Source organism: Ammospiza caudacuta, chromosome 26 (genome assembly GCF_027887145.1).
Source record: "Ammospiza caudacuta isolate bAmmCau1 chromosome 26, bAmmCau1.pri, whole genome shotgun sequence".
In the NCBI taxonomy this organism is placed as follows: Eukaryota; Metazoa; Chordata; class Aves; order Passeriformes; family Passerellidae; genus Ammospiza; species Ammospiza caudacuta.
This window is the reverse complement of record NC_080618.1, coordinates 5,565,943-5,590,849: the sequence shown is the minus strand read 5'-3', so window position 1 is coordinate 5,590,849 and position 24,907 is coordinate 5,565,943. Positions and strand designations below refer to the sequence as shown.

Below are 24,907 nucleotides of genomic sequence, written 5' to 3'. Positions count from 1 at the left end.
GGGAGTCAGCAATGAAACACCAACCCATCAGCTGCAGTTTGCAGCCTCTGTAACTCTGCAGCTTCAGAAGAATCACAGAAATAATTCTACTGAAATAGAAAGAGTAGAAATAGCTTCACTTTCCCCTAAAACTCCACGTCTGACTTTTCCAGCCCTTCCCTCTCCCCCCAGACATGCACACACCACAGTCACCTACTTATTTATTTTGGTTTTTACTGGAAAAGACATTAAATAACATTTAAAATGTATTTAACTTCCTTTTTTTTTTTTTTTTTTTAAACAAAGTGCATAACTTAAAAAGCTGATCATTAGTGTCCCATGTTAAGACTGTCCCTTTTCCTGCTCCCATGAGACTTCAGCCAGTCAGGTGCTGACCAAGCAGCTTGGCTGTTCCTGCACTCAGGTACAGTGCCTTGGGAGGGGAGGAGGGATGGAGGCTGCAAACAAAACCCTTCCAATAGTGCAAATAACAGACAATGGAGGACAAACAAACCAACAGGCTCTGGGGGGGGGGGAAAAAGGCTCCTCACCCCATGCAGGGCAAAAGTCAGCAGGAGGGGAAAAGTGGTTTGGCTCTCCAAAGGCTGCACAGCAACACCTCACACAGCACTGGAGCCCCAGGGAAGCATCACAGAGGTTCTCCTGCCCTGCCCTCTCAGAAAAAGAGCTTCAAGGCAGTGCAGACTGAGCTGCCTGCAGAGCTGGTGCCATTCCTGCAGTGCCCACACCCTGCTGGGTCTGGGCTCCACCTGTGCTTGGCTGCCTTTTGTACACGTAAAGCTAAACCAGGATGGGAGCGTGGACAGGGCACAGATCCCTGTGCTCAGCTGCTGCTCACACTGCTCTGTGTCCCTGCAGGGCTCAGAGAGCTGGCACTGCCAGCTGGGCGGGGAAGCTTTCCTCAGAGCAGGGACAGCAGGGCACCGGCTGGGTCAGGGCTGTGGGAAAGGTCTGGGTGTTCAGGATGGGGAGGTTTGGGTGCTGAGCTGCCCCCAGCAGCACTGGGGAGGGTCAGGATGTTCAGGATGGGGAGGTTTGGGTGCTGAGCTGCCCCCAGCAGCACTGGGGAGGGTCAGGGTGGGCTGGGTTTGGGTGCTGAGCTGCCCCCAGCAGCACTGGGGAGGGTCAGGGTGCTCAGGATGGGGAGGTTTGGGTGCTGAGCTGTCCCCAGCAGCACTGGGGAGCCCTGGGTGCTCAGGATGGGCTGGGTTTGGGTGCTGAGCTGCCCCCAGCAGCACTGGGGAGGGTCAGGGTGCTCAGGATGGGGGGGTTTGGGTGCTGAGGTGTCCCCAGCAGCACTGGGAAGGGTCAGGATGGGGAGGTTTGGGTGCTGAGCTGCCCCCAGCAGCACCCCACAGCAGGGAGGAGCACGAGCATGCCACTCTCACGGGGTGCTTTAGGGGCAGCCCTGCCTGGCTGCAGTGCAGGGGTGCCCAGGGATGCAGCAGGGGTGCCCAGGGATGCAGCAGCAGTGCAGGAATGATGCTGGCCAGCCTCCATGGCTCAGCAGCTCTCTGTGCCCTGGGCTTCACCTCCTGTGCCCTGCTGGGGGGTTTTGTGTTTTTGTGTTAGCACTCAGCAATCTCCCTTGCTCCAAGGCTGCTGCAGCTCTTCCCACGCTGTGTTTAAGGCTTTTTCTCCTCAAGTCCCAGGCTGTGAGTGTCCAGGTGTGGGCTCTGAGCCCGGACAGCTCGTCTGCTGGTGTAGGGGCTCACAGGGTGCAGGCTGAAAGCACACGTTGCCACAGGGAGTCACTGTACAGGTGGTGTGTGTGTGTGTTGGAGCTGAAGTGGTTTCTTCCTTGATGGTTTTTCCCCCTACCCCTAGCCAAAATGGAGGAAAATCCATCCTGATCTCCAGGAAGCAGCATGCAGGACACGGCAGCAGAGGAGAGAGGAAGGCAAGAGATGAGATCTGGACTTTCCTGGTGAGTGCTCTGTGGGATTGAACCTGAGAGAGCAAAAGGAGAACACAGCAATAGCTGGAGTCAGAATGCAGCCCCTGGACCCTCCCTGCTCCTCTCCTCATGTCTGATCATGGAGGGAAGAGGAAAGAAGCCAAAGGTGCTGACAGCAAAAGAAGAAAGCTGACACACATTCCCTGCCTTAGATAATGGATAATTCTCCCCTAAACCAAGCAGATCTCCTCTGAGGTGTCCTGGGAAATCCAGAAGGGGAATCCAGAGGTGACTTACAGCCAGAAGAGCACAGGTGGGTCACTGGCTCCCTGGTAAAGGCTGGTCCAGTGTGATGCCTTGTGTCTGGTAGATCTCCTTCAGAACCAGCAGCACGGTGTCCTCTGACTCCCTGCAGGGGAGGAAGGGGAATCAGGAGGGAACGCTTCCCTGCACTCTGCGATAGCTGGGGCAGCACCAGGAGAACCACAAATCTGCTTCCTCTGTCCCTGCCCACCTTCTGTGTGCCACAGACAGGACAAGCTCTTGCTCCCTCGCCCACCTGAGGCTTTTCTCACTACACTGCCTCTGAAACCGATGCCATCCTGCTTCACCACAGGTAAATCTGAAGCCCTGGGCATTGCACAGACACTCACCAGTAGCAGAGATGCCCCTGGAGTGCAAACAGATACTCGTTGAAGCTCTCTATGGGCTTCTCCTGCAGCACGTAGTCGATGCGGTTCCCCCCGTTGAGCCTCCCCACGTTGATGGGAGGGCTCTCCTCCTTCACTGCTGCCGGGGGCTCCTCTGCCTTTGTGTCTGCAGGGAGGAGGAGCAGCCTGGCTCAGCCCCAGGGCACCAGCAGCCATGGCAATACAGCAGCAGGGCAGTGCCCTCCCTCACACAGGGCAGAGGCAGCTGAAGTGCTGCCAGAGGAGAGGGGTGGGCTTAAAACGTGGTGTGGTGTGCTGAGACACCCTCAGAAACCCCTTCATCAGGTGCTAAGAGGGAAAGGCCACAGCATTCAGGGAGATGCAGGTGCCTAGAGTGCCACAGCCACACTGCCCATCACCTGTGCCCACCTTTGGGCACAGCTCCCAGGGCTGCACCCCTGGCTGCCCCATGCCCCCATCACCGACCTGGCTGCTTCTCAGTGCCAGCCTCTGCCTCTGCCTCAGCCTCCGAGCTCCCAGCCTCCAGGGCAAGCACGGGGGAGCGGGTGAAGGACTGCCAGGCCACCCTCAGGGAGCCCAGCAGGTTGTTCTTCAGGTCCACGCTCATGCGGGTCAGCCCTTCCTTCAGCTCTGCAAGGCAGGAGGGGGCTGGCTGTGGGGCTGGGGGCTGCAGCAGCGACCCCAGCCCGGGGCAAAGGGGCTGCCTGTGCCATACCCAGGTGCATCCTCTTCCTGCCCTTGTGGTGGGGCAGCAGCATGGGCTCAAACTCCATCTCTGGTACGATCATGGGCTCGATCCGATACGCCACGGGGTCAAACTGCACACGAGAGGGGGACAGTGACAGCGGCCAGGGCTCGTGCTCCACGTGTGTGTCACACAGGACACAGCTCTGGCTCTTATACCTACGGGGTGGAAGATGTTGAAGAAGCCCTTGCAGGTGGGCAGGCTGTAGTTGGGGTCGATGCGCTTCACTCCCCGCACCGTGAGGAACATCCCGATGGGAGAGCCAAAGGCAAAGAAGATGCTGGGCTTGTAGTTCAGCTGGGGGTAGTTTGCTGACACCTGGAATGGGGGATGTTCAGATTTGTTCATCAGACAATCCCTGTGCTGTCTCGTGAGGGTTTGGGGTGCAGCCAGAGCTCTGTTGTACCTGTCCCAAGCCAACGTCCCGGTACTGGCAGCTCCTGCCATCCTCAGAGCTGTCCCCAAGCTGGGATGGGGACCCTGGCTCAGAGCTCCGACCCTGCAGCAGCACAAAGGGGTCCTGGTGTCAGAGGGGTGCAGTGGGGTGGGATGGGATGAGCACAAGCCATGTGGAGAACAAACCTTCATCCCTGTCTCAGAGCTGATGTAATGGAGTATTTTCATTCTGGGCCCTAAGGGAATTCCCATTTCTTTCAGGTTGTTCTCTGTGCACAAGAGCTGGAAAATAAGCAAGGCTGGTGTTAGTCCAGGAGCAGAGGGATGGTGAGGTCTCTGTCCTGTGGGACTGTGTGAACCTCAGAGATGGTTTGTCACAGACATCTTTTATGGAAAACCCTTTCCTTAGGATTTTTCCTCTTGAGAAGCTGAGAGGCCTCAGGAACAAAATGTGAACAATGGTTATCTGCTGCTGTGGAATGCAACAGGTGCATCTGGGATTGGGCTCATGTGGTTGTTTCTAATTAATGGCCAATCACAGTCAGCTGGCTCAGACTCTCTGTCCAAGACACAAGCCTTTGTTATCATCCCTTCTTATTCTATTCTTAGCTAGCCTTTTGAAGAAATCCTTTCTTCTAGTCCTTTAGTATAGTTTTAGTGTAATATATATATCATAAAATAATAAATCAAGCCTTCTGAAACACGGAGTCAGATCCTCATCTCTTCCCTCATCCTGAGACCTCTGTGAACACGGTCACAATGGTTCATGTGTGACTCAGTACCAGGAAATGTGCAGGGCTGGGATGATGGGGAAGAAAAGCAAAGAAGAGCCACAAGAGCCAGAAAAACAGAGGAACTTCTCACCAGTGCTTGCCTGTCCATTTTCTCCTTCTCAAAAACATCACAGTACTCAGACAGCTCCAGCTTCTTCAGGATTTCTTTTACCTCCTCAATACCCCCCGTGCTTGAGGCTGTCCTGGACCCCTGTGAACACATCCAGGAGGGATCACACCACTTTGTGCTCACCTCTTTGCTCCTCTGCCCCATCCCCATGCAGCTGCAGGAGGGGGCAGTGGCCTCCCCTACCTGCACACAGCGCTCCTTCTCCTCAGGATCAGCCTTCTGGTTCGTCAGGAGATCAAACAAAATGAGTGACCCTAGAAACCAGGCAGGGGCAGAGCATCAGCACCTGCAGGGGAAGAGCCTGAGCCACCAGGGAAAGAGGGAAAATCCTCTTTTGGGATGGAAGAGCTGCACCCTGGGCTTTTTTACAGGCAGACAGTGACAGGACAAGGGACAATGGCTTTAAAGTGGCAGAGGACAGGCTGGATTAAATGCCAGCAAGAAATTATTACTTAGTGAAGAAATTATCACTCGGTGAAGCACCAGCAGAGGCTGCCCAGAGAATCTGTGGCTGCCACACACAAACCAGGGCTTGGAACAGCGTGGTTTCGTGGCTGGTGTCCCTTCTAACAAAATGAGTGACCCTAGAAACCAGGCAGGGGCAGAGCATCAGCACCTGCAGGGGAAGAGCCTGAGCCACCTCTTTTTTTGGGATGGAGGGAGAGAAAGAGGGAAAATCCTTTTTTGGGATGGAAGAACTGCACTCTGGGCCTTTTTACAGGCAGACAGTGACAGGAAAAGGGACAGGACAAGGTACAATGGCTTTAAAGTGGCAGAGGACAGGCTGGATTAAATGCCAGGAAGAAATTATTACTCAGTGAAGAAATTATGACTCGGTGGTGAAGCACAGAGAATCTGTGGCTGCCACACCTCTGGAAGCTGAGGCAGAGCTTGGAACAGCCTGGTTTCATGGCTGGTGTCCCTTCTAACAAAATGAGTGACTCTAGAAACCAGGCATGGGCAGAGCATCAGCACCTGGAGGGGAAGAACCCGAGCCACCTCTTTTTGGGGATGGAGGGAGGGAAAATCCTCTTTTGGGATGGAGGAGCTGCACTCTGGGCCTTTTTACAGGCAGACAGTGACAGGAAAAGGTACAATGGCTTTAGAGTGGTAGAGGACAGGCTGGATTAGATGTCAGGAAGAAATTATCACTCAGTGAAGAAATTATTACGCGGTAAAGGAATTATTACTCGGCAAAGCGCTGGCACAGGCTGCCCAGAGAATCTGTGGCTGCCACACCTCTGGAAGCTGAGGCAGGGCTTGGAGCACCCTGGTTTCACGTCTGGCGTCCCTCCCAGCCGCGAGCAGCCCGGCTGTGCCCTCCGTGCCCCTGGCACGGCTCTCACCCAGGCTGTGCCCCGCGATGGACACGCCGCCCTTGAAGCGCGGGTTCCTCTGCAGGAAGAGCCGGTGCAGGCGGTTCATCTCCGAGGCCACCGTGTCCACGATGGTCTGGCAATAGGTGGAGCTGTTGTAGAAGAACACGTCCAGGATGGTGTCGTTGATGAAGTGGCGCAGGCGGTTGATGCTGGGCAGCGTGATCCGCTCCAGGTCGCTGCGGGGAGAGGACAGAGAGGGGCTGCACACGGGGAAACCGCTGAACCCCACCCTGTTTCTACAGCAAAATATGAGTTCTGATGAGGACGGGCACAGTTTTCAACGTGGTGTGCTGTAATCCAGACCCTCAGAAGGCAAAGCACAGCCTGTGCTGTTGCACTCTGAGAATAAAGAGCCTGCCCTGCTTTCTGCCCTTGCTGGGGCACTCAGCTCTCAGAGGCTTCAGCAATGTGTAGCACGATGGCAAGGTTCAAATATTCAATTTGAGATCACTGTAAGCTTCATTTTTGTTTGATGTAACTATGTAACTTAAATAAGAAGGCTAAAAACAATCTCCAAGTACATTAAGAATTCTGTAAGTTACACAAATCTCATACTGAAGGCTACGAGAGAATTTTCTCATCTAACACCTTAATACTCAATATTGATTTAGTATGTGATAGCTCTGGAGATGAATAAAAGAAAAAAATATCCTTATTTCGAGGAAATAACACAAATAAACTATTTGCAATGATGAATGGGAACAAAACCAAAAATAAAACAAGAAAAGAGAAAGAAAATCGTTAGGGAACTAGAGCATCCTGTTGGTTGCCATATTTGATTTTATCTCCCGTCCCTCCTGAGAACAGCCAGGCAAGGCAAAAATTTCTGTTCTGAGGATGGGATGGGAGCTGCAGAATGGCAGTGGGGAGGGCTCTGGGGGTCCCTGCTCCCTCCTACCCTAAAAACTCACAGCTTTCCCAACAGAAGAAGTGGATTTTCCAGGGCAGGAGGCTGCCTGTGCCCCTTTTGGGGCAGGGGCTGCAGGATACTCACACATCCACGCCAGTGGAGTGCAGGGAGCTGTGCCAGTTCACAGGCAGGAACTCCACCCTGCCCACCTGCTGCTGCTCCTGGGCCTTCCTGAAGTGGGACTGCAGCATGCTGAGGGACACGTTCCTGAAATCATTCACTGTGAAACACAACAGCTCTCAGCGAGATGCACCAGGCTCCGGGGCCAGCCCGTGCCACCAACCACGCTTAATACCATGAAAGATCATTAAGGGGAAATCCCAGTGGGGTCTTTAAGCTGCTGCTGCTCCCCTAAGTCCCTGAATCTTTAACTACAGATCAGGGGAGGCTCCATGCCCTGCCACGTGTGCTACTGGATTTCGCTGCCCCATCTGCACCTCCTTCACAGGGGGCAGGATAAGAAACTTACAGAAATTTATGAGAAACAAATTTGCTTCTGTTCTGAAGCAAAACTGAGGAGCAGCAGCTGGCTAAACCCTGTCAGGAGGTGGATTTGGTGGTCAGGGAGCCTTCTGCTCACACTGCCCACAGTCAGCCTGCCAGGGTCAGCGTGGTTTGAGGCAGCGTGGCAGCCCCAGGGTGAGGTTCCCCTGACAGATTCTCCTGCCAGGTTCCTCTCCCAGGTTCCCCTGCCATGTTCTCCTATAGGTTCCCCTGCCAGGTTCCTCTCCCAGGTTTCCCTTCCAGGTTCCTCTCCCAGGTTTCCCCCCAAGTTGCCCTCCCAGGTTCCCCCGCCAGGTTGCCCTTCCAAGTTTCCTTCCCAGGTTCCCCTCCAAGGGTGCCCTGCCAGGTTCCTCTCCCAGGTCCCCCTCTCAGGTTGCCATTCCAGGTTCCCCTCCCAGGTTCCCCTCCCAGGTTTCCCTGCCAGGTTCCCCCCACAAGGTTTCCCTCCCAGATTTCTCTCCCAGGTTCTCCTCCAGGTTTTACCCCCAGGTTCCCCTCTCAGGTTCCTCTCCCAGGTTCCCCTCCCAAGTTTCCCCCCAGGTTCTCCTTCCAGGTTCTCCTTCCAGATTCCCCTTCCAGTTGCCCTCCCAGGTTCCCTTCCCAGGTTGCCATCCCAGATTCCTCTCCCATGTTCCTCTCCCACGTTCCCTTGACAGATTCCCCTCCCAGGTTCCTCTCCCAGGTTCCCCCCTCAGGTTCTCCTCCCAGGCTCCCCCCCAAGTTGCCCTCCCAGGTTCTTCTCCCAGGTTCTCTTGCCACATTTTCCCTGCAGGTTTCCCTCACAGGTTTCCTTCCAGGTTCCCCCCAGGTTCTTCTGCCACATTTTCCCCCCAGGTTCCCCTCCCAGGTTCCCCTCTCAGGTTCCTCTCCCAGTTCCCCTCCCAAGTTTCCCCCCAGGTTCTCCTTCCAGGATCCCCCACCAGGTTCCTCTCCCAGGTTCTCCTTCCAGATTCCCCTTCCACTTTGCCCTCCCAGGTTCCCTTCCCAGGTTGCCATCCCAGATTCCTCTCCCATGTTCCTCTCCCACGTTCCCTTGACAGATTCCCCTCCCAGTTTCCCCCCCATTTTCCCCCTCCCATCTCAGCCCTACCGCACTGCACGATGCTGCGGAATCGGATGTCGCAGGCGGGGCCGATGCCGTGCACCACGAACACCAGGTGGTCGATCTGCAGAGGCTCTCCTGAGGAGGGGAGGGCAGCTCAGGGCATGGCTGCTGAGCAGAACTGCTGGAGACAGCCCTGGGCAGGGCTGGAGCCTCCCACCCTCACCTGGGCCCATGAAAACCCTCCTCAGTGCCTGCATTTACACCTCAAGGCTGCTGGGGTTGCTCAGCTCTGCTGCCCTGGGATGGATTTGGACCAACAGGACAGCAGAGGAAGGGCTGGTGGCTCATCCTCACTTCCCAGCACAGGGAACTGCAGGATCAGGAGGTCCCAGTGCTGAATTTCAGCACCAGGAGGGCTCAGTGCTGAATTTCAACATCAGGAGGTCCCAGTGCTGAATTTCAGCATCAGGAGGGCTCAGTGCTGAATTTCAGCACCAGGAGGTGTCACTGCTGAATTTCAACATCAGGAGGTCCCAGTGCTGAATTTCAGCATCAGGAGGGCTCAGTGCTGAATTTCAGCACCAGGAGGTGTCAGTGCTGAATTTCAGCACCAGGAGGGCTCAGTGCTGAATTTCAACATCAGGAGGTCCCAGTGCTGAATTTCAGCATCAGGAGGGCTCAGTGCTGAATTTCAGCACCAGGAGGTGTCACTGCTGAATTTCAGCACCAGGAGGTCTCAGCGCTGAATTTTCAGGACCAGGGAGGGCTCAGTGCAGCTGCCCCATGCCCAGCCCACCCTGAGGAGCCCCATGGAGCTGCATCTCCCAGGTAGAGCCCAGGTGGAGTCAGGGCTTGTTCCCTGCTTCCCACACACCTTGGTTTGCGTATGAGGGCAGGCACCCATGGAAAATGGAGCAACTGCCTGGTGTCCTCATGGGGACAAGGGCTGAGCACCACTGGCAGCTCAGGGCAGCTGGGAGGGGACAGAGCTGACCCTTGGCTACAGAGATGGGGACAGCAGGTGTCCCAGAGAGTCACCAGCACAAAGGTGAGTGACAAAGCACTGTGTCCCTAGCAGGGAAAGGAACTCCCCTCCTGTACAAATCGAAATCTCAGGGGTCACTGCAGGCACTGCAGAGCTGCCAGCAGCTCTGTCTCTGCGCCCTCCCCTGGATCTGCAGCTCTGCAGGGGCTGGGGAGGTTTCTGAAACCATTTGGATCCTTTTGGCACAAAATGTTTTGACGTGCACTTGACTTAAAGGATCACGGGAGCTCCCTCCAGTCTTTGTGAGCAGGGTGGAAAACACCACCCGGGGTTGTCACAGACATCTTTATGAAAAATCTTTTCTTTAGGATTTTTTCTTCTTGAGAAGCTGAGAGGCCTCAGGAACAAAATGTAAACATTGATTATCTGCTGCTGTGGAATGCAATAGGTAGATCTGTGATTGGTTTCATGTGGTTGTTTCTAATTAATGGCCAATGACAGTCAGCTGGCTCAGACTTTCTGTCCGAGATAGAAGCTTTAATCATTACATCAGGAATGTAATCATTCATTCCTTTTCTATTCTTAGCCAGCCTTCTGATGAAATCCTTTCTTCTATTATTTTAGTATAAATATAATATATATAATAAAATATAATAGATAATATAATAGATAATATATAATACATTATATATTATCTATTATATATTATCTATTATATATTATCTATTATATATTATCTATTATCTATTATATATTATCTATTATATATTATATATTATATATTATATATTGGATATATTGGATATAAATATAATGTATAATATATAATGTGTAATATATAATATATAAATATAATATATAATATATAAGATATAAGATATTATATATTAGATATTAGATATATTATATATTATAAATATTATATATAAATATAATGTATAATATATAATGTGTGATATATAATATATTATACAATATATAATATATAAAATATATTGTTTATTGTATACTATATAATATACAATATATATATGATATATTATACATTATATATTATATGTTATATATATTTATAAATATGTTTACAAATATATAATAATATAAATAAAATATATAATATATACAATAAAATAATAAATCAACTCTTCTGAAACATGGAGTCAGATCCTCTCTCTTCCCTCACTCTCAGAGCCCTGTGGACACCCTCACCCAGGGTTTGGGATGGGAGCAGGGTTGGGATGGGCTCACCACTGGGGATCTCCACAGCAATGTTCTCCACTCCTCTCTTCACAGTGCGGGGCCGGCCTTGCTCCGTGGGGGTGGAGACCCAGTCATCAGAGCTGGCCACGGGGTGGTAGTGAACCATCAGCTTGGGAACAAGAAGAGCCTGTCAGTGACCCAGAGCAGGACAGCGGCAGCAGCTGTGGCTGGCACAGGGCGGCACCAGAGCGAGCTCTGCCCACAGAGGCGTTGGAGAGGAATGTGGGGCTGGTGGCAGGCTCAGCTGTTGGCACAGGGGAGTGGAATGCCTTTGGGACAACCCATTTGAAGGGAACAGCACCAAGAGACCCAAGGGCATGTCCTCACCAGGCCCTGCTCACCTTTGGGTTGTGCAGGATGATGACTTCTCTGTTGGGGGACTCCAGCTTCTTCTTCCACTCACCCAGGGTCACGGCAATCATGTAAGCTTCCTGCAGAAGGGAACACCCACTGTGAGTCAGCTGGAAGCTTGCCCATCAGTGTTCACCCTCCTGGGACACTCCCCACCCAATTTTCAGAATCTCTTATCAATACTGTGCAAAAGAAGCTGAGAAATCAGCTGGAGGAGCAGCAGGGTCATCCCAGGATCACCTGCTGAGAATGCTTAAGAGCTCCTCGCTTTGACAGCAGCAGCATCAGACCTTCCCATCCCCTGAGAGCTGGTTTTGGTACATCAGAATGCAGATTACTGCCAAGATGGGTATTTTTATATATCTTTCTATATATTTCTGCATTTGCATCATGCCAAAGAAAGCCTGGCACTTTCAGGTGGAATTTGCACCATCCCAAAGGAAAGCCTGGCACTTTCAGGCGTGGTGGAATTTGCACCATCCCAAAGGAAAGCCTGGCACTTTCAGGTGTGGTGGAATTTGCACCATGCCAAAGGAGAGCCTGACACTTTCAGGTGGAATTTGCACCATCCCAAAGGAAAGCCTGGCATTTCCAGGCATGCTGGAATTTGCATGATGCCAAAGGAAAGCCTGGCATTTCCAGGCGTGCTGGAATTTGCATGATGCCAAAGGAAAGCCTGGCATTTCCAGGCATGCTGGAATTTGCATGATGCCAAAGGAAAGCCTGGCATTTCCAGGTGTGCTGGAATTTGCATCATCCCAAAGGAAAGCCTGGCACTTTCAGGGGTGCTGGAAGGATGCACTGAGGGCAGGGGAAGGGGAGCTCACAGCAGAGCTCACAGTCACATCAATCTGCTGCAGGAATTCCTGCCAAAGCCTCTTTGGAGTTCATGTCCCCAGCGGCCTCGTACAGGGTTTGGGACATCAGAGGCACTGTGTGACCAGGAGAAACTGGGATGGAAACCAGCAGAGGAAGGGTGTGCTTACCTCCAGCTCCTCACTGAAGGCCTCAGAGTAGGGAATGAACTTGTTGTCCTTGTCCCCCTTGTAGAACCAGGTGCAGCGCCGCACCTCGGCCGCCTCCTCCTCCCAGTACACGGCCACGCGCCGCCGCTCCCGCAGGTGCACGTCGTACCTGCCCCCCGAGGTGGGCACCACCACGCCAGCCTGCTCCTTCCCTGCGGAACAGGACCTGCAGTGAACCCTCACACGGCCAGGAACGGCAAACTCACCCTCTTGGACATCTCAGAGCCACCACAGCACCACCGCCAAACTTATTGTCAGGGCGAGATGCCCCAATTCAGATTTCCCCCAGAGGGAAATCTGGTGGGATTTTTTGGAGAAGATGGTTTCTCCCCTCTTTTAATGAGGTTAAATATGGTTGGAAATACAAGCATGCCCTGGGGACACCAGGGGGATGGCACAGGGGGCGCAGCCACTCCAGGAGGGTTTTCCTGCTCCAAGGACACCAAGCAGAGCCAATTCCCACCATTTCTGAGGCTGGGTTAGCACTGGAATCCCAGGGAGCAGGCAGGGTTTTAGCAGCAACAGAACAAACAACATCCAGGACAATGCTCCAGGAGGTAAGATGAAAACATTCCACTGCACTGTCCTTCTCTCCACTTTGTACCCTGTCCTTCTCTCCAGTTTGGGCACACGCTTACGTGGCCTCTCCTGCCTGGCCTGGAGGGTAGAAGTGAAACTGGGAGGCCTTGGGAAGGGCATTGTGTGACAGTGAGGGTGCACCAGGGTCTCCTGTCTCTCTCCAAAACAGAGAACTCTCTACAGGCCTCAAATTATGAATTTTGCTGCCTTTTGGGGCTGCCCGCGGACCCTGTGCCAGGCAGCAGCACTGGGGATGAGCAGCACAGCCTCTAATCCGAAACTTCCTGGGCGAGCCAATCCTTGGGCAATCGGAGCTGTGCCCGCGGCAGCAGCAGCAGCAGGTGGCACAGATGGCGACATTTGGCACACAAGGGCTTGGGGCTCACCTGCAATCCTCGCTGCCACAGCAGGCACAGAGGAATCCCCAGAGGAATTCCTGCCATCCTGGCAGCGTTCTCCCGGCCTCACCAGAGGATGCTTAGCAGCGTGATTATATATAATTCAGAACGGCACCACTTGAATGGGGTCAGACCATTTGATGCATCCGCTCGGTTACTGGGGGCAGGCACACGGCCAAAAAAAAGCCAGAATTTAGAATCCCTCGAGGGAATTTAGCATCGCAGGTGGAAGCCACGGGAAGAATCGCAAACACAAGCTCAGCAGGCCGACCACACTTAGGGTTTTCCAAGAGCGGGGATGGCGAAGCGGAGGGCGGTGGGAGCCGTGCCCGGGGGCACCGCGGGACCCCCGCCCGCCGCCCCGGCCGTACCTGCGCCGTGCGCCGCCTCCAGGCGCTCCGAGTCCTGCGCGCTGAACGGCACCCAGCGCTCCCGCGTGTCCGTGACCTTGCAGTAGAACCAGTGCGGCACCACGGCCTCGTAGCGCCCGCCGGGCTCCGGCTCCAGCGGCTCGGCGCTGCCCGGGGGCGGCCGCGGCGGCTCCTGCGCCGCCATGGGGCTGCTGCGGCCGGGCCGGAGGCGCCGCTCGCTCCCGCCGCCACCACCGGGGGCTCCGCGGGAACCGGCCCCGAGCGGCTCCGAGCGGCTCCGAGCGGCCCCGGTGCCCCCGCGGCTGCTGCGGCCCCAGCGGCCCGGCCCGGCCCGGGCGGCAGCGCAGGCTCCGCTCCGGCCGCGGTGCCCGCCCAGCCCGGGGCGGCGCTGCCCGCGGCCCGCCCTCGCCGTCACGGCCGGGGCGGAGCGGGGATCGCCCGCAATCTGTGCCCGCAGTGCCCGCCGGAGCGCCCCTGCTCCGGATCCCCGCCCGCAGCCCCGCCATCCCTGCCCGCGACCTTTGCCTGTTATCCCTGCCTGTGACCACTGCCCCTGGTCCCTACCCTTGGCCTCCGTCCCTGTTCCCTGCCCCAGGTCCCTCCCTGTGAACCCTGCCTGTGTTCCCTTCCCCTGCTCCCTGCCCGTATTCCTTGTCTCTGTTCCCTGCCCCTGTCTCTTGGTCCCTATCCCTGGTCCCTCCCTGTGAACCGTGCCCATGTTCCCTTCCTTTGGTCCCTGTTCCTTGTCCCTGTTCCCTCCCTGCTCCCCTGCCCCTGCTCCCTGTCCCCTCCCTGTGCCCCCTGCCCGCGTTCCTTTCCTTTGGTCCCTGCCCATGTTCCCTGCCCGTGTTCCCTTCCCTTGGTCCCTGTCCCTGTTCCCGTTCCCTTCCCTTGGTCCCTATCCCTGTCCACTGCCCCTGCTCCCTCCCTGTGCCCCCTGCCCGCGTTCCTTTCCTTTGGTCCCTGCCCATGTTCCCTTCCCTTGGTCCCTGTTCCCTGCCCATGTTCCCTGTCCCCTGCTCCCATTCCCTTCCCTTGGTCCCTGTCCCCTGCCCCTGCTCCCTCCCTGTGCCCCCTGCCCACGTTCCCTGCCCAGGTGGGGGTGATGCTGGCCCCGAGCTGGATGAGGGGCACCGGGGTGCAGGGAAACACCAGCCCAGTGCCAGCTGCAGCACGAACAAACACTCCAGCACGGGCTGATTGCAGCACAAACCACACGGCGCTGATTTCATGTTTGTTTTTCAGTCCCTCTGTGACACTTCAGCCTCCGTGGGGATTGAGAAACTCCAGCAGTGCTGGAGAGGCAAGGGGCAACCCCAGAGTAAGAGTTTGGTTTCTGTAGAGATGAGGCCAGCGATAAACAGAGACAGACTTTCTAATTTGGGGCTTGTGGTGTGGGTGGATGCTGCAAGTGGATGCTGCAAGATGAACCAGCTGCCAGGAACTGCTGTCCCAGTGGCACAGCAGGGACTGGTGAGAAGAACAGGAGGGTCAGGAGTGCTCAGCTTCCCACTGTGCAGCTGGAGGCCCTGCAGAGCCTGCAGCAGTGGGTGCTGACACAGCTCCTGTCCGTGTCACACGGTCCCCACTCAGATCACTCTGGTCCTGCCTGCAAGAGGCAGAGGCAGCAGGTAGAGATGGGTTATTACAGCAGAGCTTCCTGCAGGATGAGGTGTGGGATGTGTGCCTGACCCCTGATCCAGCTCAGCTCTGGGGGTAACACACAAAACCCACCCAGGGATGTGGAGTGTCCCAGGCAGCCACGGTGTCCCACAGAGCTGTGGGATCCCCACACCCTGCAATGATAACCTCCAGTTTCAGCCCACCCCTTCATCTTGGGCTTTTCTCCAGGGATTTACATAACCCTCCACCAAGGAGGCAGGGACAAGCAATATTGCTCAGGAATATCCTACCTGGATGGGTTCAGCTGATTGGGAAGGGGTGGCACTCACCTCACCAGCACAGTGACAGGGCAGCACTCTCTGATATGTGAATTATTGATCTCCCAGCACAGCCAGCAGCCCTCAGGAGGCACTTGCCAGGCTGGAAGCACAGAACAGCTCAGAACTGCTCCCTGCCTGACACAGAATGAAGCAGCAGCAGAGCCTTTCCCTGTCCCACGACATGCAGCTCACTGCCAGCTCAGCCTGGATGTGGCTGGCTGTGCAAACTGACCACGTGTGCTCATGGACACATCTCAACAAGCTCCAAAGGTCATCCTGTGGCCACAGCCCTGTCTGGGAATGTGGGATCTGCCTCCAGGACCTCATCTGGCTGGCTGGGAGCACACAGGGCATGGCCAGGCATCCTAAATCCCTTCCAAACCCTCTTTCACACCGGCCCTAGAGCCACAGCTGGAGGCTCCTGGAGCATCTGCACTGCCTGGGAAGCAATAGGGCACCCCAAAAGAGCCTTCTCAGATGTTCTGTTCATTGGTACTGCTGGGCTGGAGCTTTAGTCTGAGTTACAAAACCTTCCTCACCTCTTCTCTTTAAAGAAAAAGAGACTTTGAGACATCTCAATTACAAAATAACATTTAAAACTGGTCAGGGTTTATTAGGTGCCACACATAGCAGTGAGTTGCTGCGCAGGAGGCTGGAACAGGCCGAGCTGTTCCCTCCCCGTGGTGCTGCACAACTCACAGGATGGAGAGGGACATAAAACAGGGGATTCTGACCCAAGTGACCTGGAAATCACTTCCAAGCATCCTGCCCCTGCTCTTGCCTTGACTTGCACTCCTCTCAGTGGCACAACGGGGATTTCAGGTCTGTTTCTGTGCCCACAGGGACACCCCACACTGGCTCTGCACCACATGATGTGACATGTGCCAGCACAGTCCCTCCCTCCAGCACCTCAGTGCTGCTCCTTGAGTGCACTAAACCCAAACAACCCCTCTGAGGACACACGGGGCTCATGGCAAGGGAGCTGAAGCTGAAATTACAGGCAGTGAGGACAAGCCCAGAGTCTTGGTTGGTGGCTGCACCTTGCAGCACATCTGAGGAGTGTCTGAAGCCTGGCTGTGGCTGTGGGAGGCACCCAGAGACTGGGCACAACCCCACAGGGCTCCATCCTTGGCCCACTTCTCTTCAACACCTTCATCCAACACTTTTGCTGCTTCAAACCTCCCTCCATTTGTCCTTTGCTGAGCTGTTTGTCAGGGCTGGGCTTTCTGGGCTGGCTTTTTTGGTGGGTTGGATTTGATTTGTTAACTCAGGGCTTATTGCTATTCCATTGTCAAATAGTGCGTAGCAGAACGAGCTGAGATTTAAGAGAACTCTTTGGAACCTCAACAACAGGCTGTGTGTTGTGGCTCATGTGCTTTCACAACCCCTTTCTTTCCAGTTTTTCCAGTATGGCCTGAATTCTGTGGACGGACTCTTTCCTGGCCTGCCGGACACTGTCCTGGCCCCCAGTCTCAATGGAATCCAGCTCCAGCAGCAGCTTGGTCAGCATCTCCTCCAGCAGCCTGTAGGATTTATCTGTCTTTTTCCCTACAAACTCATCCACCTCCTCCTCCAGCTGTTCGGCCTCGCCCATGACGTGCAGGATCCTCTGAATCTCCGGCTGCAGGGCTGCAGGATGTGTGGCAGGCTGCTCAGCGGGTTTGAAGCCCAGCTCGTGGCTCCTGGCCGTGGGTTTCCGTGAGGTGAGGTCGTAGAGCTGGGGCTGGGCACTGTACTGCACCCTGGGCTGGGATGGGGCAGCCTTGGCCACTCTGTGCTCATTTCCTGGCCCTGAGTGCCGCTGGTTGCCATCAGGGTAGTAACTGTGCTGGGTGGGGCTTTGCTCAGCTCTGCTGTAGACAGAGTCCTGCAGTCAGAGGGAGAAAACATCTCTAAGTGCATTTCCTTTTAACCTGCAGCTTCCTGCTCTCATCCTGCACCCAACAGGGCTGGGGATGCTTGGGACAGGGAGCTGTACTCTGCTCCTATGGTAGAAACAACACCCCAGCAAGGGGCACCTGTGCAGAGGAGGAATCTGAACCCCTGAACCCCCATCAGGGTGTCACAGACATCTTTCTTGAAAAATCCTTTCTTTAGGATTTTCCCTCCTGAGAAGCAGAGAAGCACCAGGAACAAAAATGTAAACAATGGTTATCTGCTGCTGTGGAATGCAGCAGGTGCATCTGTGATTGTCCCATGTTAGTTGTTTCTAATTAATGGCCAATCACAGTCAGCTGGCTTGAACAGAGAGTCCAAGTCACAAACCTTTGTTATCATTCCTTTCCTATTCTATTCTTAGCTAGCCTTCTGATGAAATCCTTTCTTCTATCCTTTTAGTATAGTTTTAATGTAATATATATCATAAAATAATAAATCAAGCCCTCTGAAACACAGAATCTCTTCCCTCAACCTGAGACCCCTGTGAGCACGGTCACATCAGGGCTGCTACCGGGCACCAAAAAAGTGGAGTCACTTTAAAGCCTGTCAGACCCATTTCAAGACCCACCCAGGACATTTTACCCTTCACAAGAATCCCAGCCATGGGTTTGAGTGCTCTGTGTGCAAACAGGAGCTCACCTGTCCCTGTGAGTCCCAGGAGGGAGGGTGGGAAGGGGCCCCACTGCCGCTCCAGGCTGGCTGTGAATCCGAGATGTAGAGGCTGCCGTGCCCCGAGGCGGGCCAGGCGTAGCGGGGCTGCACCCCAAAACCAGAGTGGGGGCTCCAGGTGTCCTCCAGGGCTCGGGGCTGTGGCACTGGGCCCTGCCCTGCCACTCCTGCGCTGCTGTCTCCGTACTGATACTGCGGCATCGGCATTCCTGGGGTCTGCAGGGACGGGAACAGGAGTGACCGGGGGGCACTGCACCCTCACACAGCCCTGGGACAGGTGTTATGGGGGCGCACAGACCCCTCACACAGCCCTGGGAGCTGGGACAGGCATTAAAGGGGGGTAATTCCCAACCCTGTACCCTCACACGGCCCTGGGACAGGTGTTATAGGGGGGGCACAGACCCCTCACACAGCCCTGGGAACTGGGACAGGCATTAAAGGGGGGTAATTCCCAACCCTGTACCCTCACACGGCCCTGGGACAGGTGTTATAAGGGGGGCACAGACCCCTCACACAGCCCTAGGAGCTGGGACAGGCATTAAAGGGAGGTAATTCCCAACCCTGTACCCTCACACGGCCCTGGGACAGGTGTTATAGGGGGGGCACAGACCCCTCACACAGCCCTGGGAGCTGGGACAGGCATTAAAGGGGGGTAATTCCCAACCCTGTACCCTCACACGGCCCTGGGACAGGTGTTATAGGGGGGGCACAGACCCCTCACACAGCTCTGCACCCTCACACAGCCCTGGGAGATGGGACTGACATTACAGGGGGCTCACTGCCAGCCCTGCACCCTGGGACAGGCGTTACATGCGGGTCACAACACCCTCACACAGCTCTGGGCAGGGATTACAGAGGGGTCACTGTACCCTCACACAGCCCCGGCAGCTGGGACAGGCGTTACAGGGGGGTCATTCCCAGCCCTGCTCCTCACACAGCCCTGGGACAGGTGTTACAGCGGGGTCACTGCACCCTCACCCAGCCCTGGCAGCTGGATGGAGCAGCAGCAGCTCACGTTGTCTGCCCCATTCCCACTTCCCTGACCCAAAAGCTCAGGCTCTCCAGAGAACAGGCTGCCCACCACTTTTGCTCAGAGCAAAACCAGGCAGCACCAGGCCCTCAGAGCCACCAGAGCCGCTCCCCCTGTCCCAGCCCCGCCACCCGTGCCACGAACCACACGCCCTGCCCTTACCTGTGGCGGGGAGTAGCCGGGCACCTGCTGCCTGCGGAGGGCCGAGCCCTCGGGGGGACACTCCGGGGGGACGTAGCTCCAGGCGGGGGCGGGCGACGGGGGCCGGTAGAGGCCCGCGGGCTCCGGGGGGTACGGGCTGCGCGGGGGCCCCGAGCAGTAGAAGCCCCGAGGCTGGGGCAGGCTGGCGTAGTGCGGGTACGGGGGGCTGTAGGCTCCGTTGGCATAGGGAGAATCCATCGCCTGGGGACAGGGGAAGAGCACAGGGAAGGTGATGGGGCACGGGCACAGGTGATCCAGGAACGAGTCTGGCTCTTCCTGCAGTGTTCTGCCCCAGTTTTAGGCTTTCCTGGTCTAACCTGGCTGTACCAGCTGGCCTCAGGGGGAGTTGTGCAGCCCCTCACAGTGAGCGGCTCCTGGAGGATTCAACGCCAGCTCTGCATCACCAGTGGGAAGATGGAAAACTCTCCAGGAAAGTTCATTCTCAAACAGACGAGCTCTGCCAGCCAGTGTTCATGAAAAGCTCGTTCTCAAACAGACAAGCTCTGCCAGCCAGCGTTCAGCTCCTGGAGCTGCAGCTCATGTGAGTCTCTGTCTGCACACCCAGGCCACGTCTGAGAATTTACCTGGATCCATCCCATAACTGATGTGTAGGGAACTTGAGTTTCCACCTGGCAGAGGGGATGCTGAAGGACAGGATTTCCCTGTACCTTCGGGCAAAGCAGCATTTCTCCACCCTGAGCTGCTTCCCACAGTGCAGGCTGCACAACCTGTGTGCCGGGATTTATAGAAGGGCCGGACCATCCTGACAGCCCAGAGGAGAAACCAAACCAAACCAAACCAAACCAAACCAAACCAAACCAAACCACGGCAAACCCTTCTCATCACACGGAATTTGCACGGCAGCCCGAAACCCAGCTGCCATCAACCCCGCGGGTAACGGACCCGGTAACCCCCAGCCCTGGCACCGGACCCGGCAATGCCCGGCCCCGTTACCGTGGCCCTCCCGCTCCGCAAAGCGCTCCGGGGTTCCCGGGATCTCCGCACCAGCACAGTGCCCCAGACACGTCCCGGTGCAGCGCCTCCCTCCCTCCCCGCGCTGCTCTCCGCCCCGTTACACGCCCGGAGGGCCCCGCGAGCAGAGCCACGAGAGCCGGCGGGGCGTGGGAGGCTGCGGGCAGGCCCGCCCGGGGACCGCCCTGCGCGCCCGTTACCGGGGCACGGCCGGGCTGAGCGCTGCCCGCCCGCCCCGGGGCCGTTTCCGTGATGGGGTCCGTGCCCTCCCGGGGGGCTCTGTCCATCCCGGGGCCCCTGTCCGGTTCCAGAGGCCGTTTCCGTCCCGGGGACGCTATCCGATCCCGGGGGCCGTGCCCGCCTCGGGGGCTGTGTCCGATCCCCGGGGCCGTGCCCTCCTCTGGGGCCGTTTCCATCCCGGGATCTGTTTCCGTCCCGGTATCCGTGCCCGCCCCTCGCCCCCGTTACCTGCGCGGCCGCCGCGGGCGGGCCCGGCCCGGCCGTGCGGGACTCCATGGCCGCCGCCAGGGCCACGCCCCCAACGCGCCCCGTGCCCAATCGGCTGCCGCTCCCCTCTGGCCCCAACCAATCGGCGGCGGCCCCGCGCGCACGGCTGGCGCGGCTTAAAAGGGCAGCGGCGGGTGGGCCCCGCCCGGCGCGGGCGGTTCCGGGGCGGCGGCGGCGGCACCGGCGCATGGCGGCGCTTCCGCTGCGGGCGCGGCGGCACCATGAACTACATGCCCGGCACGGCCAGCCTGATCCAGGACATCGACAGTGAGTGTCCCGGGGCCGCCCCGCCGTGGGCTCCGGCATCCCGCTTCCCCCGGTCCTGCCCCGCGGTTCCGCGTTCCCCGTGCAGCCCGGTGGGTCCCGGTGCTGCGGGGGCCGTGCCCGATGCTCCGCTCTTCTTTCCCGTAGAGAAACACCTGGTGCTGCTGAGGGACGGCCGGACGCTCATCGGGTACCTGCGGAGCATCGACCAGTTCGGTACGGCCGGGCTGGGCCGGGGAGCACCGGGGATGGCGAGGAGGAGGAGGAAGATGAGGAGGGAGCCGTGCTGCTTTCCCAGTGTGGTTGTGCTGGGGGTTGAACCTCTGGACCGGGCGCTTCACGGGGGTTTCTCCTGCACTGGGCGCTCCCCGTGCCGTGGGTGCATCCAGCGCTGTGGTTCTGCTTGATGGGCAGAAGCACCGGGCGATGTTCATCATCTTCCTCCCGGACCCGTGATGTTCATCCTCCTCCTGCATCCTCCCGGCCATCCTTGCTCAGAGCATCACCATCGTCTTCTGTGCTGGGGGGTCTCGGGTGGGCTCAGCTCGGAGCTCGCTGGGTCTCGGTGGCTTCAGTGTCCCGGCTCCGGCAGCCACCGAGTGCCAGGGGACAGGGGGACACTGCTCAGCCGCGGTTCACGGTGGAACGTCGCTGGTTTTGTGTCTGTGTCGTTGTTTTGCTGCAGCGAACCTGGTGTTGCACCAGACTGTGGAGCGCATCCACGTGGGCAAGAAGTACGGCGACATCCCTCGGGGCATCTTCGTGGTGAGGGGCGAGAATGTGGTGCTGCTGGGGGAAATTGTAAGTGCTCAAATCTCACTGCTGGGCGGGGTTATGCTCGGTCTGTCTGTCTGTCTGCTGTGAAATGTTGCTGTTGTGTTGGGCTGGAATTGGAGGCAGCTCAGGCTGAGCCATCACAGAAAGGCCAGCCTGCAGGGCAGGGCTGCCTCCTGCTGCCACAGCTCCTCTGGGATGACACAAGGACAAAGAACAACTCCAGCTGGTGTGGCACTGCTGGAGGGTGGCACTGCTGCCTGCCTGCTACCTCCCTGCTGGCTCTGCCCCAGCAGGCACTGTCTGGGATGGGCTCAGGAGGAGCTGAGCACTGTTTGCTAAAGGATCCCCTTCCCAGGAGATCCCTGCCCACATCCCCACCCCTCAGAGCACTTCCAGCACCTCTGTTTTCTGTCAGCCCCACTGTTTGCTGGGACTTGCTGCATGGCCACAGGTGACTGTATGTGCTGAAGGCTCCTTTCTCCTGCAGGACCTGGAGAAGGAGAGTGACACACCTCTGCAGCAGGTGTCCATCGAGGAGATCCTGGAGGAGCAGCGGGTGGAGCAGCAGGCCAAGCAGGAGTCAGAGAAGCTGAAGGTGCAGGCTCTGAAGGAGCGGGGCCTCTCCGTGCCACGTGCTGACACATTGGATGAGTACTGAGGGGCTGCTCCTCTCCTGCAGGGAGCCAGGGCTGCTCCAGGACCCCCCTGGGCAGGCGCACACTGCCTGGAAAGGCAGGTTTCATTTTCAGATTGTCTTTTCCGTGGTGCTGGTAACTGTACACAAATCATGCCTTTGGTCTCCTTCTGGAGAAGGAGATGAGGAGGGCCCAGCGCACTGGGAGTGCAAGCATTTGTGTTTGGGAGGCAAATCACTGCTCCTTGGCTTTGTTTGCTTTTTCCTCCTCACATGACTCTGGGTGAGAGTTTCCTTGACATGTAAATAAATCCTTGATCCTGACCTCGATGGTTTTCCCGTGTTCTGGCCCTGGCAGTTCCGTCTCTCAGGATGAACACCGCTCAGGCCAGCTCTTGTCCCCTGTATGTGTGCTGTGCAGGGACAGATGGCACCCCTGCTCCACTCTGAGAGAATGCTGGAGCCTGTGGCAAGATCCTGCTGTGGGAAGGGAGCAGAACCTGGGTACCCCAACGCAGAGGGCAGCAGAACCCCTGTACCCCAACACAGACCAGCCATACCCCCCCCAGCCAGGCTGTGCCATTCCCCTGCAGCTGAGCCTGCTAATTACCAGCTGAACCCACTAATTACCTGCTGCTGAAGAGCTGCTGCACCTGGGCACAGCCTGGAGCTCCAGCCCCTCCTTGTTCCATGGTGCTGGGGGAGCTGCTGCAGCTGTGTCAGCTTTGCCCCGAGGTGTCCTGGCCCTTCCTCCCGTGGGGAGGAGAGTCCTTGGCCTCAGGGCTGGCTCTGGGCAGCTGCCAGGCCCCAGGAGCCTCCTGGTGTGGGCAGGGAAGGGCAAACCTCGGCGGGGACAACGCAGGGCTGCTCCCCTGGGAGTTCTTTGGGTGGAGAATCCACGCTGGGGGGACAGAGGACAAGCCCAGCTTGCTGGGGCTGAGCACTGGCAGCTGTTGTGGCCAGTGCTGGCCCACTCTCACTCGCTCCCTTTGGGGAGAAACGTTTCTGCCCCGTTGGGCTGGAGTGGGTGTTGTGGGTTTGGGGGTAGCAAAGGTTTAAACAAGGAAATGCTATTTCTTGTTCTAACAAAACTGAATAAAAAGCATCAATGGAGCTGGTGCCTGTGGCTGGGAAGTCTCTGGCAGGCAGGGGTGGCTCTTTGGGGGTGTTTGTGCTGCTGCTGTTGGTTTGGGGGGTGTTTTGGGGTGAGGGGGGATCATAACAGAGATGCCTAGGAAGGCAAGGGCTGCCCAGCCTGGTGCTGGGGTCCCATCTCTGCAGCCCAGGGCTTTGGGGGTGTAAGGAGATGGTGGGGGTCAGGACATGGATCCATCCTTGCTGTTGTTATCTTATCGGGGTATTGGGTGTTACCTCTGTGGCACTCTGGTCTGTCTGTGCTCTCCAAATAGCACCAGGGCAGCCTTGGGATGGGGCTGTGCTGCTGCAGAGGGACAGGGTCACCCTGACAGAGCCTGGGAACGGGCTGGGCGAGGGGAATGTTCTAGAAGGAAGCTCAGCTGGGCAGGTTGGAGGGTTCTTGGGTCCCTGAGCCTTCAGGTCCTGGTGAAGCTCCAGTGCCTTTGGTTGGCATCATTTTGGTTTTTGTACATTTTGTACATTTGTACTGCAAGCCCTGTGTGTGGTGACTTTGTGCAGGAGTCTGGGTCTGTGGGGGCTGAGCTGTCCCAGTTAACCAGATCCCCCTGAGGGTTCCTGCTGCCTTTTTGGGCTCTGTGTCCTGCTCACCGGCAGCATTTCCTCCCATGCTGTGGCACAGTGTGCCTGTGTCCCCTCCTGAGGGCACAGCTGGGCTGGTGCCCTCCAGCCTGGAGCCAGAGGGGTGGCTCTGCATGGTTTGTTTTGGTTCTTCTCACAAACAACTGCGTGTCCTTGTGCCGAGGCCTCGCGCTGGGAGCGGCGCCTCCATCTGGGATAAGAAGCCTGGATTGCTCCAGCCAGGGGCTCCCTGGATCTGGGATAGGAACCCTGGATTGCTCCAGCCAGGGGCTCCCTGGATCTGGGGATTGCTCACAGCCAGGGGCTCCCTGGATCTGGGATAACAGTCCTGAATCTGGGAAAACAGCCCTGGATTGCTCCCTGGATCTGGGATAAGAACCCTGGATCCTTCCCAGCCAGGGGCTCCCTGGATCTGGGAAAACAGCCCTGGATCTCTCACAGGGGCTCCCTGGATCTGGGATAAGAGCCCTAGATCACTCCCTGGATCTGGGAAAACAGCCCTGGATCACTCCAGCCAGGGGCTCCCTGGATCTGGGAAAACAGCCCTGGATCACTCCAGCCAGGGGCTCCCTGGATCTGGGATAAGAACCCTGGATCACTCACAGCTCCAGGGCTGTGTGCCCTCACTCCCAGGGCAGGGGGACTGCAAGGGCTGGGGCACAGCACAATATTGGGGTGTCTCTGGTGTCCCCAACACCCAGACCTGTCAGTGTGTGCTCGGCCAGAGCTCTGGGCTGGGCATTCCCAGGGCTTCCAAACCCTCTCTCCCCACCTGTGCAGGGCGGTGGGAGCAGGTGGGTGAAGCCCAGAGCTGTG

At 56.9% G+C, this 24,907-nt stretch overlaps 3 protein-coding genes across 4 annotated transcripts; 1 reads left to right on the top strand and 2 right to left on the bottom strand.

The window, feature by feature from the left end:
• Nucleotides 1–216: 216 nt before the first annotated feature.
• On the bottom strand, nt 217–13,647 carry DDHD2 (DDHD domain containing 2). Of its 2 annotated transcripts, XM_058820047.1 has the most exons (17): nt 13,420–13,647; nt 12,033–12,223; nt 11,037–11,126; nt 10,684–10,804; nt 8,496–8,585; nt 6,986–7,121; nt 5,959–6,167; nt 4,796–4,866; nt 4,574–4,693; nt 3,896–3,991; nt 3,720–3,812; nt 3,476–3,631; nt 3,284–3,386; nt 3,034–3,198; nt 2,551–2,713; nt 2,195–2,306; nt 217–1,950 (listed from the first exon to the last, which is right to left on the bottom strand). In XM_058820047.1, exons 1-16 carry the CDS (start codon nt 13,601–13,603, stop codon nt 2,216–2,218), a joined length of 2,079 nt encoding a protein of 692 aa, XP_058676030.1. In that variant the 5' UTR covers nt 13,604–13,647; the 3' UTR covers nt 217–1,950; nt 2,195–2,215. The 2 variants fall into 2 exon arrangements, with proteins under 2 accessions (XP_058676030.1, XP_058676029.1); XM_058820046.1 differs by having other exon boundaries at nt 4,574–4,866.
• Nucleotides 13,648–15,970: 2,323 nt separating this feature from the next.
• Nucleotides 15,971–20,708, bottom strand: BAG4 (BAG cochaperone 4). The gene is made up of 4 exons (XM_058820048.1): nt 20,641–20,708; nt 19,162–19,401; nt 17,940–18,185; nt 15,971–17,229 (listed from the first exon to the last, which is right to left on the bottom strand). Exons 1-4 carry the CDS (start codon nt 20,686–20,688, stop codon nt 16,741–16,743), a joined length of 1,023 nt encoding a protein of 340 aa, XP_058676031.1. The 5' UTR covers nt 20,689–20,708; the 3' UTR covers nt 15,971–16,740.
• A 111-nt stretch (nt 20,709–20,819) lies between these two features.
• LSM1 (LSM1 homolog, mRNA degradation associated) lies at nt 20,820–23,088 on the top strand. The gene is made up of 4 exons (XM_058820049.1): nt 20,820–20,946; nt 21,091–21,159; nt 21,629–21,744; nt 22,208–23,088. The coding sequence occupies exons 1-4, from the start codon at nt 20,901–20,903 to the stop codon at nt 22,376–22,378; spliced, it is 402 nt and encodes a 133-aa protein (XP_058676032.1). The 5' UTR covers nt 20,820–20,900; the 3' UTR covers nt 22,379–23,088.
• Nucleotides 23,089–24,907: the final 1,819 nt, after the last annotated feature.

Bases quoted from the DNA above. Each gene is read 5' to 3' on its own strand.
- BAG4 (XM_058820048.1), bottom strand. From the start codon at position 20,688: ATGGAGTCCCGCACGGCCGGGCCGGGCCCGCCCGCGGCGGCCGCGCAG. The intron at 19,402-20,640 runs GTAACGGGGGCG...CCCTGTCCCCAG, and splicing joins CGCCCGCGGCGGCCGCGCAG to GCGATGGATTCTCCCTATGC. The intron at 18,186-19,161 runs GTAAGGGCAGGG...CCGTCCCTGCAG, and splicing joins CCGGCTACTCCCCGCCACAG to ACCCCAGGAATGCCGATGCC.
- LSM1 (XM_058820049.1), top strand. From the start codon at position 20,901: ATGAACTACATGCCCGGCACGGCCAGCCTGATCCAGGACATCGACA. The intron at 20,947-21,090 runs GTGAGTGTCCCG...TCTTTCCCGTAG, and splicing joins CCTGATCCAGGACATCGACA to AGAAACACCTGGTGCTGCTG. The intron at 21,745-22,207 runs GTAAGTGCTCAA...TTTCTCCTGCAG, and splicing joins TGGTGCTGCTGGGGGAAATT to GACCTGGAGAAGGAGAGTGA.
- DDHD2 (XM_058820046.1), bottom strand. From the start codon at position 13,603: ATGGCGGCGCAGGAGCCGCCGCGGCCGCCCCCGGGCAGCGCCGAGCCG. The intron at 3,992-4,573 runs GTGAGAAGTTCC...CTTATTTTCCAG, and splicing joins AAATGGACAGGCAAGCACTG to CTCTTGTGCACAGAGAACAA. The intron at 3,387-3,475 runs GTAGGTATAAGA...TCTCGTGTGCAG, and splicing joins TCTTCAACATCTTCCACCCC to TTTGACCCCGTGGCGTATCG.